The sequence below is a fragment of the Microcaecilia unicolor genome, chromosome 2 (genome assembly GCF_901765095.1).
Source record: "Microcaecilia unicolor chromosome 2, aMicUni1.1, whole genome shotgun sequence".
Classification (NCBI taxonomy): domain Eukaryota; kingdom Metazoa; phylum Chordata; class Amphibia; order Gymnophiona; family Siphonopidae; genus Microcaecilia; species Microcaecilia unicolor.
In genome coordinates this window covers 246,084,696-246,097,370 of record NC_044032.1, presented here as the reverse complement: position 1 = coordinate 246,097,370, position 12,675 = coordinate 246,084,696, and the positions used below count along the sequence as shown (strand labels likewise).

Below are 12,675 nucleotides of genomic sequence, written 5' to 3'. Positions count from 1 at the left end.
TCCATGTGCATCTCCTTCTTGTCTTCCCTCTCCTCCATCCATGTCCAGCATTTCTCCTGCCCTTCCCTCCATCCAACCATGTCCAGCAACTCTCCTCTCTCCCCTGCCCTCCCCTCCCATCCATGTCCAGCGATTCTCCTTTGCCCCTATCCTCCCTTCCCATCCATGTCCAGTGATTTCTCCTCTCCCCTGTGTCAGGCCTCTCAAGGGGAAACAGGATTTGTGAGCCCTTGGGCCACTGCCGTAGAGCGACAGTGGCAGGCAAACCCCCAACCAGTACTGGGCAACACGTCAACATGACAGGGAACTACAGACGTAGATAAACAGGCAGGGATACAGGACTGGAACAGACTTCACCTACACTTGACCACCATTCCCCAGGGGTTGAGCCCCCAGGTGCAGGTGGCCGACAGGACTTACAGGATCCAGGAACACACACAGGGGAACGGACTCAAGAGCAAGCTTGACTAACAGGGTCAGGAACAAGACACAGAACTGGGGAACCTCCCCAGGTAACAGGACTCAGCAACAAGCTTGCACAAACAAGGACTGGAGGGAGAGGCAGAGGGAAACAAGAACACAAACTAGACAGACAAGGCTAAGCCCAAAGCTGGGCTACAACTACCACCTAATACCAGAACCAGGGGCGTATCTGAGTGGGGCCACAGGGGCCTGGGCCCCCGCAGATTTAGCCATGGACCCCCCTACCGCCGTCAACCCTCCCCCGCTGCCGTTGTTTACCTTTGCTGGCGGGAGACCCCAACCCCCGCCAGCCAAGGTCCACTTGCCGCCTTTAAAGATATTTCTTCAGCTGGTGGGGGACCCCAACCCCCGCCAGCCAACCCGACGTCTTTAAAGTTCTTCTTCAGCCTCCGTGGCCGTGCTGTAGTTGATAGCTGTTCAATCCAGTTCAGCGTCTGACGTCCCAGCACGTTGTATGTGCAGGACAATGTGCTGGGATGTCAGACTCCGAACTGGATTGAACAGCTATCAACTACAGCATGGCCACGGAAGCCGAAGAAGAACTTTAAAGCCGTCGGGTCGGCTGGCGGGGGTTGGGGTCCCCCACCAGCTAAAGAAATATCTTTAAAGGCGGCAAACGGACCCCAGCTGGTGGGGGGTGGGGTCCCCCGCCAGCAAAGGTAAGCAACGGTAGCGGGGGAGGGTTGGCGGCGGGGGGAGGAGGGTGGAGAGTCGTTGGTGGGGGGATCTGGCAATGGCAGGGGGGGGGCTATATATATATATGTGCACCGCCGGAGTCCAGATACGCCCCTGACCAGAACACAACAGAAGGCTGAACACCAGGCAGCCACCAACACACAGGGAGCTAAAACAGAAAGCCCACAAACAGACAGAACTCTGAAGCAGAAGGCAGAAGACCACAAACCAACACACAAAGGCAGTAGGCAAAAGCCCACAAACAGACACACAGAAGCAGAAGGCAAAAGCCCACAGACAGAACACTAAAGCCAAAGGCAAAAGCCCACAAACAGAACACAGAAGCAGAAGTGCAGAAGCACACCAACTGACCTATAGCGATGCAAAGGCAAAGCCTGAAAGTTCCCAGGTGCTTAATAAAGGCACTACAGGTGAGGTCATCAGCAGGGTGGGGCTCAACAACATAAGAGCAGAGCACAGCCTGGCTGGAACAAGATCCCGGAATGGATTAGACTGGACTGGAACGGATTTCAGGATTTCCACCCAGGCTTCAGGATTTCCACATTGACTTAGCTTGTCTGGAGGAACCCCAAAGCAAGTCCGACAGGAAATATAGTCACAAACGTGACACCCTGCCCTCCCCTCCCATCTATGTTCAGTGATTCTCCTCTGCCCTCCCCTCCTTGTCCAGCGATTCTCCTTTGCCCCATCCTCCCCTCCCATCCATGTCCAGTGACTCACCCCAGCCTCCACCTGCCCCCCTTTTCAGCCCCAAGTTCCAGTTCCAACCCCAGCTCCCCAACAGCCCTCCTTTCTGTTCCTGCCACCCTGTGTTTAAATCTTTTATTTTACCTCAAGTTGCAGTTGCAGTGGCAGTGTCCTGCCTTCCTTTGCTGTAATTTCCTGTTTTCATGAGGGCGGGACACTGAGAGGGAAGGGAAGGTGAGCCTGCTGCTATCACTGCCACCACTGCGACTTCAGGTAAAATAAAAGATTTAAATTCAGGGCGGCAGGAAGGAAAGGAGGGCTATTGGGAAGCTGAGGGTGGGCAGTTGAGCCGGTCCTGGGAAAAAAGGTGCTGGTACACTGTTCCGGTTCTTACTGGCACAAAAAAAGCACTGAATCTTTGTCAACCTAACTTAGGGGTCCTTTTACTAAGGTGCGCTGAAAAATCTGCACTAGTGTAGGTGCGCCTTTTGGGGGCACGCAGATCCATTTTTCAGCGTGTCTGTAAAAAAGACTTTTGAAAATTTTTTGCCAAACATGGACGTGCAGCAAAATCAAAATTGGTGCGTGTTTATTGACGCGTGCCCATTGACTTAGCGGTAAGGTCTCAATCATTAACCAGGTGGTAATCATCTATGTGCGTACAATGACTATTACTGCACAGTTTCCGCCTCATGCCGGAAAATACAAATTATTTTCCGAAATAAGTAGCAGATGGGTGTAAAAAACGAAATTACCATCCGGGCTGCACGTAGGTGCCTACACAGCTTAGTAAAATGGCCCCTTATACTTTTTGTATGATTGTTGTAAATTTCTGTTTCATTTCACTCCTTTATACTCTACTTTATACTCATTATATTTTAATGTCATTGTAAGCTATCCAGATGGTATTTCTGATGGGTGGTGTATCAAGAACTAATAAACTTGAGACTTGATAGTTCTTAAAATTATGGAAACCAACTGGAACGGTACATCTAGACTGCCCAACAAGATAAACTAATGGCATACGGTATGATGCAATATAACATATGCATACTTGTTCTTGATCAGTCCTTGCCATTTTCAGGGCACAGACTGTTGAGATCTGGCTGGCACCAGGGGCGTAGCTAGACAACAGATTTTGGGTGGGCCTAGGGAAGAAGTGGGTGGGCACCAATTGTTCCCCTCCCCCAACCACCACCCAAAAAATATCTCAACTGGTGGGAAAACGCTTCTTTCCACCTTGGAAGTCTACAGCAGGCATGCACTGAAAACTGAACATTCGCAGTCTTCAGCTGGCCGAACTTGGGATCCCACCAGCTACCACTAAATGTGTGCTACTGTTGGGTGGACTCTCTTTGTTAGCTACTGTTGGGTGGGCCTGAGCCCTAAATGGGTGGGCCCAGCCCACCCAGGCCCACTTGTGGCTACGCCACTGGCTGGCACTAGTCTTCTTCTCCACTAATGGAGTTTATTCCCCAACTACTAGAATTGCTGTCAAAGCCCACTCCAGCCCATTCAGATCTGTCTAGCCATAATCAAGGTAACAGACTGTAGAAGTCTGCCCAGCACTGGCCTTGTTCTCCAACTACTTGAGTTGCCATTGAAGTCCCACTCCAGCCCATCCATTTCCATACTGAGTCAGGCCAAAAGTCCATCTAGCCCAGTATCCTGCTTCCAACAGTGGCAAAACCAGGTCAAAATTACCTGACAGAGTCCCAAGAAATAACTGGATTCCATGCTACTGATTTCCAGAGATAAGCAATGGCTCTCCTGAAATCTATCTTAATAAACAGTTTATGGACTTCTAGGAACTTATCCAAAATTTTTTTAAACTCAGCCACACTAACTGCTTTTATCATATCCTCTGGCAATAAGTTCCAGAGCTTAACTATCTGCTAAGTGAAAAATATTTTCTCCTATTTGTTGTAAAAGTATTACTGTATAACTTCAAGGAGTGTCCCCTAGTTTTAGTACTTTTTGAACGAGTAAATAATTGATTCACATTTACCCATTCTACTCCACTCAGGATTGGTGCTATGGTATATTTATATGAAAGATGATGCAGCTATTAAAAATGTACAATTAATGTAAAAATGTAATTAAAAAAAGGAACAGATTTTGCAAAATCAAAGATGCACTTTTATTTATAGCCCACTTTTATCCAAAGCGAGAAACAAAGTCACATACACAAAAATATAAACAGTCAAAAACAAAAATCAGACCCTTAACAATCTATTTCTTTCTTCAAAAAAGGCCTTTACAAAATAGTGAGTCTTTAAAAAACATTTAAATTGTTGAGTATTTTCACAGGTTCTCAAATGTCCCGGAAAAGCATTCCATAATGATGGACCAGCAATTGACAAGGCTCACAGTTTTGTCTCCACATAATGATATGATTTTGGCGGAGGCAGACAAAGCTGTTGAGAAACATCAGATCTCAAAGCACGTCCTGGCTTATACATCTTCAAAACATTGCAGAAATATTTAGGCACAGTCCCATATATACACTGATGAAGCAGCACAAGCGTTTTAAACAAAACTCTGTATGTAACAGGAAGCCAATGTAGCTCTTTTAACACTGGTGTTATATGCTCAGATTTCAAAACTTCCATAATTAATCGTGCAGCTGCATTCTGAATGACCTGCAGTGCCTGAAGTCAAAAAGAAGAAATACCTAAAAACAACAAATTACCAAAATCAAGCTTGTTTAGAATCAGGCTCTGCACGATCGTTTGGAAATCCTGTACTGATACCGTTCCCTTCAACTTACTTAGGACCCAGTGCGGAAAAAAATATGTGGAGATTACGCGATTCACGTGTTTTTGCATTGTCAGATTATTATCAGAGGTAAGAGTGACCAATATGTTAAATACTGTTTATGCACTTTTGAAAAAATTACTCACATACTAGCTTTTATACAAATGCTTTTGTATTTTATTTAGTACAGGTGGAAATGCATTTCTGCTTCTCTTTGTCCAGTGTTAAGCTGCAGAAGTCCATCTTCTATTTTGCAAGTGCTTCTTTTGCAACCCCCTACTTCTTAACAAAGTAGTGCTTATTAATTAGCTGGGTAGGTGATAAAGATCAAATCTATACAGACGGGAGCATGATCACATTTGTGCTTTTATAGAGATTACAAATAATAATAATACCTTGCTGATTAATATATTTTGACAAAAACAGATTTTTAACAGAGTGTCAGCTTGAGGTGTGATGTGCTGTCTACTATCCACAGCAGGGGTGCTCAATGCCTGTCCTCGAAGGCCGCAACCAGTTGGGTTTTCAGGGTTTCCCAATGAATATGCATGAGATCTATGTGCATAAAGTGGAGACAGTACATACATATTCATTGGGGAAATCCTGAAAACCTGACTGGGTTGAGGCCCTCGAGGACTGACATTTAGCACCCCCTGGTTTACAGGGTGAGGGTATATGTTTTTACTGGGCCATAGAGGTCAAATTGCTTCTTTACTGCTGTTTTCAGGTGGAAATAAGCAGAGAGAGTCTATGGGCCAGATGCAGTAAACTTAATAAGCCATTAACGAGCAAGTAGTAAACCCTGGCATGCACTCCCCCCCCCCCCCCCCCCCCCCCCGACGAGGTCAGCAGCTAACGGAAACAGAATGCAGATGAGCAAATCGTGTAGAAACCCTATTGTAATGAGATGCACTAAATTGCCTTAACGCTGGAAAACGGTGGGAAAACGGTGGAAAATCTAACGAGAGGTCTGTGATTGGCTCAGAGACTTCCAGGTCTCTCAGCTGAGTGAAGCACGGCCAAAAAGGACGTTTTTATTATTGCGGGGTTGAATGTCCAAAAAAGAGCCTGCAGCATCGGAGCACAATGCTGCCAGTCAACATAGCATTGCGAAGTTTGCTGAGTAAGCTTGGGAAGCACTTATGTAAGGTGGTTGTAGGACTACTTTTAGGGGTTCACTTTGCTTTTTACCCCTATTAGTTTTTTTACCCCTGACGCAGCCTGAGGGTGAAACGTGGCCACGTCGGGTAACTTGTAATAAACCACTTCTTCTGTTACCCTCCTGTTCTATTTTTTTGTCTTTTTTGATCTGCTTTTTTTCTTTTGATTTGCCATTTCTGTGGCAGATCTTGGCCTTTTTTTTGTTTCTGTCTGCTATGGATCAGATACAAGATGCAAAGTCCTTTTGGATCCATGATCCTGTAGATAAACTGCTGAAAGTCTTTTCTTTTTTAATATTTAAGGGGAGATCATTTTGTGCATGTTGGAAAGTGTCTGGACAGCATGTGCAGTACATGGAATGTTAGAGAGTGTGAAAGCCGAGTGTTTTTAACATTACTTCTGTGTATTTTAAGTTGCTTACAATAAAATCTGCCTGTCTCCCAGATCTTTTGCCTAATAGCTTGTGAAAGAGAACTTTCACTCATCTCCAGGAACTGGGTCAGCCTGCCACACCTTCTGAACATTGGGGGGAAACCCTTTCTTACACATAAATGTTAAAAGTTGTGGCTAAACGTTTTTCCCTTATATCAAACTTTACCTGTTTTACCAGGTTTATACCAAAAGCCGTTTTGAAACATTTTGCAAACTGACACAAAAACCATACATATCCTCTGATTTATTCACGATCTTTATATCTGAGAGATTTTCAGCTCTGCAATGAAATAATCCAGTCTGATGCTGTGCTCCAAATCTTAGGCGTGGATACACTAAGCCACGTTGACTCTGAAAGGTTACTTCAAGCAGCCTTAGCATACAAGTCACATTCAATTCATAAAGCACTGCACTGTTTTAGTATCCTGTTTCATATCCACTGTATCTGCATATCCAGTTTTAATTTTCTTTAAGGTTATGCAGAAATGTGTTACTCTGAGAGGCGCAGTGTGAAGATAAGTGCTCTTTTGTTCACATAGATACTTGCCTTCTGTTTGCAGTATCTGGGTCTACATTTTGCAAAAGTCATCACATGCCTAATAGAAGTTTACATTGACAATAAAGACAGACTTTTATGAAGTGATACTTTATTGACGTCAAAAGGGAAAAGCCTATTGTTTTGAGCTGTGCTACTCCTTGACCTGCTCTGTGACCTGCTTTATTCTGAGGAATTCCCTAAACAGCTATATTAATGACATGAGAATAACTTGCAGTATAGATTTTCTTTCAGAAAGTAGATAGTGCCTTAAAGAGAGCTATAAGTAATCCAGAAAGCTTGCTAAACAGTTGTATAGAGTAGACATAACACATAACACCTTCTCAACTTCTTTGCTTTTAATTCACTTTTCAGACACCTGTCATCCAAGTGATAGCACCTATTAGGAAGTCTCCAACCATTTGTCTGTCTACATTTTGTCCATCCACATGGCTCTGTTTGCACGTGCACAAATATATGCGCATGGCTTCCATACAGCAAAGCAAAGCAGGCAGGAGCAGCAGGAAAAGTGAAGAACCAGCAAGAATCCCCAGATCCCACCTGTAGTAAAGAGAAAAAGTGACACTGTAGAGCCAGCAGGAGACCCCCCAGTTCCCACCAGCTTAGAATGATGCTGCCGAGTTCAGGTACTGCTGGCAGCAAAGAGAACGTGAGTGGTGCTGCAGAGTCAGTGGGAGTCTCCAGGTCCCGTTGGCAGCAAAGTGAAAGTGAGGTAGAAGACAAAATGGCTGGTGAGGTGGTGAAACTAGAAAATTAGCATTGTGGTCTTGCAGTATGTAGTGGTTTGAGATGGAGAATAAGACAGGGAAAGAGATAATAGCAGGAAGAGAATGTGTAGTGGAACAATAGGACATAAGAAGGGAAACTACAAACTTGTGAACATAACCTTGCTAGCCCTGGTCCAAATGAGACTCCTTCCATACCTGAAGACTGTGCGGCCTTGAGTCACAAGAGGCTGCACAAGCTACTGGGCTGGTTGCTACAGCTATTCTGCAAGAGAGGGCACCAAGGATGATGAAAGTGAACTTTCCCTTTCCCGAATATGGTTGGAGGAGGTGACAAAGCTTTGTTGGAAGGTGCAACAGTTTGTCTGTTGGGTAAGCCCCAGTTTGCTGATCATGAACTGGGAAGTTCAGAACACATGGGAGAGATGAAGGTGTGTGCCCTATCACTGTGAAAAGAGGTATGGATGTCAACTGGTTTATTGGAGAAGTCTTCACTGAGTAAAACTAATAAGGTTTTGAGTACATTCAAAGGTTCAGACTGCTTCCAAACAGGAGAAGGGACTCATATGAACAGTCTGTTAAACAGTTAAAACTGTCCAGGAAGTTATGGTCACTCAATTAGCTACAGATAAGTTTCTTCTGAACTATTATTGAACTGAGATAAAGACTGAAGTTAAATTTTTAAACATAAGAATTTTGGGAAATTGACTTATTCACTGCTTTCATCAAGTATTTTGTAAAAAAAAAAGTGGACCTATTTGGAAGTTTGGAAGACTGAGATGTTGAGAATTGATCTTCTAAATGCTCAGAGTGATCTTCTGATGGTCCCTATAATACAAAAAAAGTTACTATTAAGTAGCTAGGTGCTCTCATTTCAGTACTGGAACTTGATAGGGCATGGGTTGTATGATTGTATTTCTGTTATAAAGACCAATTGTTTTGGGGGCCATAAAATTCAGGGTTTTTTTTCTGACCTATCCAGAGCTACACATGTGGGGAGAAAGGAGAAATGACTTCCTACCTGATCATTTTCTTTCTTTCAGTCAGCTACACTGTTCTGCACTGACGGGAGTTATCCCTCCCCACCAGCAGTTCGAGGTAGAGAAAACTGAATTCTACCAGCGACATCACAGGTATAAATCACAGGTATAAGCTGGGGTGCTCCCTGGAACAATCTAGTATGTGTCTGCCCAAGTAGCATAACGTCCTTTATGCAATGTACCCATGCCCATCAACCACTGTAGCTGCAATGATAACCAAGCGAGTAAAGCATCACAGAGTGCCACTCACTACCCTGCATATACCAGTCCGTAGCAATATCACAAGAATATCACAAGAACCCTGTATTACTGCCAATCACAAGAAGAATTGCTCTTTTTTTTTTTTTAGAAAGAACTGAAAAGGAATCACAGAGCACTCCTAGAACCCCAAGCCAAGGTCTTCCAAGGACAGGTTGCAGAACAGTGAAGTTGACTAAAGGAAAGAAAACTATCAGGTAGAACTTAATTTCCCCTTCCTTAGTGTCAGCTCTACTGTTCTGCGCTGATAGGATGTACTGAAGCAGATCTATTGGGTGAAGGAAAACAAGGCACCCTGAATGACCTCCCTGCCAAAGTCTGAGTGGACTGTGGTCCATACTTATGTACTTATGTAATACGACCAACATGTAATGTCTAGAAAAGGAATGGAGCAATGACCAAGTTGCCACCCTACAAATCTCTTCAGGAGCAAATGCCCTAGCCTCCACCCAGGAAGCAGCCTGAGTCCTAGTAGAGTGGGCCTTCATCCCCTGAGGTACTGGACAATTTCTGCAGATACAGACGGACTCAGTATCTGCCTTGTTCCATCTGCAATAGAGGCCTTAGAGGTCACCTGGCCCCTCCAGGGACCATGAAAAAGTATAAAGAGGTTGTCAGAGAGGCAAAACTCATTTGTCTCCTTCAGGTACTAGAGCACTGCTCTCCAGACATCAAGATTGTGGAGCCTCTTGTCCAAAGGAGCTGAATCCTCCAACACAAAGGAGGGCAAACATACCTCCTGATTCACATGGAATGGAGACACGACTTTTGACAAAAAAGGAGACTGTATGAAAGCACACTGAAAGAAAGATATGGGTCTCAGCAAGACAGGGTCTGCAGCTCAGAGACCTGACAAGCAGAAGCGATAGCCACTAGAAACACTGTTTAGAGAGTAAGGGCATTAATGGAGGCCTAGCACAAAGGCTCAAATGGCACCACCTGAAGGGAAGGAAAAGCAAAGCAGAGGGCACTGATGCACCACCCACTTCAGGAACCAGGCCATGTCTTTATCCAAGGCCAGAGAAGTGTCCTTCACTTACCCAGAAAACTAGATACAGCAGCTACCTGGACCCTCAGAAAGCTCAAATCCAGCTCCTGCTCCAGGCCTTGCTGCAGTAACCCCAAGATATCAGGAGTCTGAGCCCTCCAACGAGACAGAGACCAATCCCTGCACCAGGATTCAAAAACATTCCAGACCTTCACATAATCCAGGGACATAGAGGACTCTCTGGAGCACAGCATTGTAGAAACCACCTAGGGAGAGAACCTGAGCTTCTGTAGATGTCTCTTCTCAATGGCCAAATTGTAAGTCAGAAGGGATCAAGTTTGAGCTACTATCTGGAATGACGCCACAAAGGAAATCTACTGTAGCAGCATTTAATTTTCAAAAGGGTGACTATGATAAAATGAGGAAAATGGTTATAAAGAAGCTAAAAGGATAGGCTGGAAAGGTTAGACTATTAAATCAGGCATGGATATTATTTAAACATACCATCTTGGAAGCCCAGACCAGATGAATTCTACTTTTACAAAAGTGGAAAGAAGGTAAAGCGACAGACAGCAGAGTTAAAAAGTGAAGTGAAAGAGGCTATTAGAACCAAAAGAATATCCATCAAAGAATGGAAAAAGAACCCAAATGAAGAAAATAAGAAGCAATATAAGCACTGGCAAGTTAGATGCAAAGCATTGATAAAGAAGGCTAAAAGAGAATATAAAGAGAAATTTGCCACAGAGGCAAAAACTCACAGTAACAACTTCTTCAGGTACATCAGAAGCAGAAAGCTTGTGGGGGAATCCATAGGACTGTTAGATCATGAAGGAAAAAAAAGGGGGCACTCAGGGAGGACAAGGCCATAGTGGAGAAACTTAATGAATTCTTTGTTTCGATCTTTATGGGAGAAGATGTAAGAGATCTATTTGTACCAGAAATGGTTTTCAAGGGTGATGATACGAAGGAACTGAAAGAAATCTCAGTGAACTGGAAGATGTACTGAGCCAAATCAACTAATTAAAGAGTAGTAAACCACCTGGACCGGATGGCATGTATCCAAAGGTACCGAAAGAACTCAAACATGAAATTGCTGATCTGCTGTTAGTAATCTCTAACCCGTCGTTAAAATCATCCATAGTACCTGAAGATTGGAGGGTGGCCAATGCGACACCAATTTTTAAAAATGGTTCCAGGGGTACAGACCAGTAAGCTTGACATCAGTGTCAGGTAAAATAGTGGAAACTATTATAAAGAATAAAATTACGGAACACATATATAAACATGGTTTAATGGGTCAGAGTCAGCATGGTTTCAGCCAAGAGAAGTCTTGCCTTATCAAATTTGCTTCATTTCTTTAAATGCATGAATAAACATATGGATAAAGGTGAGCCAGTTGATGTAGAGTATATAGATTTTCAGAAAACTTTTGACAAAGTTCCTCATGAGAGATTCTTGAGAAAATTATAAAGTCATGGGATAGGAGGCAATGTTTTGTTATGGATTAGGAACTGCTTATTGGACAGAAAACAGAGGAGAAAATGGAGGAGAGAATAGCAGAGTGCCACAGTACCAATTCTATTTAACATATTTATAAATCATCTGGAAATCGGAACCACGAGTGAGATGATTAAATTTGCAGATGACACAAAATTATTCAAGGTTGTTAAAACACATGCAGACTGAAAAATTGCAGACCTTAGGAAATTGGAAGACTGGGCATCCAAATGGCAAATGAAACTTAATGTGGACAAATGCAAAGTGATGCACATTGGAAAGAATAATCTGAATCATAGCTACCTGATGCTATGGTCCACCTTAGGGTTCAGCACCCAAGAAAAAGATCTAGGTGTCGATGTAGACAATATGCTGAAATCTTCTGCCCAGTGTGTGATGGTGGCCAAAAAGGCAAACAGGATGCTAGGAAATATTAGGAAAGGGATAGTAAATAAGACCAAGAATATTATAATGCCTCTGTCATGAAATGCCTAGCCTACTGCCTGGGGTTACCCCGCAGCAACTTAGATAGTCAATCTCCAGCACAGCTGAGGTCCACCTGCACTTAATGACTTGGTCCCAACTGCCTCTGGGTGAGCCTCCTGTTCTCAAATTATATCCAGTGATTTCTAGGTTACTGAAGCCACACTCCCAGTGATCCTATAGTTCCCAGAAAGCACTCACAGACCCAACACTCAAACTACCAGGATTCTTTATCAGTCCAGACATAGAGGCAATAAGCTGAAAATTGTTTATTGTTTTAAAAATTGAACAGTGTAACATAAAAAGTGCAATCAGCAAACAATAACAGATAACTGAAATATGGATCAATTATAACATTAACTAAACATTTGTTTACTTTCTAGAAAGTACCTGGGGAGATCAGTACATATAGCTGCTCACCAGTTATCAAACAAACTGTAAAACTTTATGTAAGGTGGATGTGCTACTAGGGACTGAAGCTCATTGACTTTGCAAGCTGAAGTGACCAACACCAAAAACAAGAATTTCCAGGTCAGGTATTTAAGATGAAAGGAATCAAGCAGCTGAAAAGGAGCTTTCATCAGCTAGGTGAGCATAATGTTGAGGTCCCATGACAATGTTGGAGGTTTGATAGGGGGATTTGTCAAAAGCAAACCTCTCATGAATCAAACAACCAGAGATATAGAGATGGGCTTTCCTTCTACCCAGCAATGGTAAGCACTAATTGCACCAAGGTCAACCCTTACAGAGTTGGTTTTTAAAACAGACTATAGGAGGTACTCAAGCAGTTTTTGCATAGGATAAAAGAGGGAATCTAGAGTCTTATTCTCACATCAGGTGGCAAATCTCTTCCCCATAAAAGTATAAAACCTTTTGGTAGTCTTTCCTAGAAGCAAGCAGGATTCTGGAAAT

General features: G+C 43.5%; 1 protein-coding gene across 1 annotated transcript in view; it reads right to left on the bottom strand.

The window, feature by feature from the left end:
* TMC1 (transmembrane channel like 1) overlaps positions 1 to 10,013 on the bottom strand; it is a 138,550-nt gene extending 128,537 nt beyond the window's left edge. The window contains exon 1 of the mRNA XM_030191978.1: positions 9,836 to 10,013. Within this exon, the coding sequence (XP_030047838.1) occupies positions 9,836 to 10,013 (178 nt within the window). The remainder of the gene's footprint in view (positions 1 to 9,835) is intronic.
* Between the last annotated feature and the right edge of the window lie 2,662 nt (positions 10,014 to 12,675).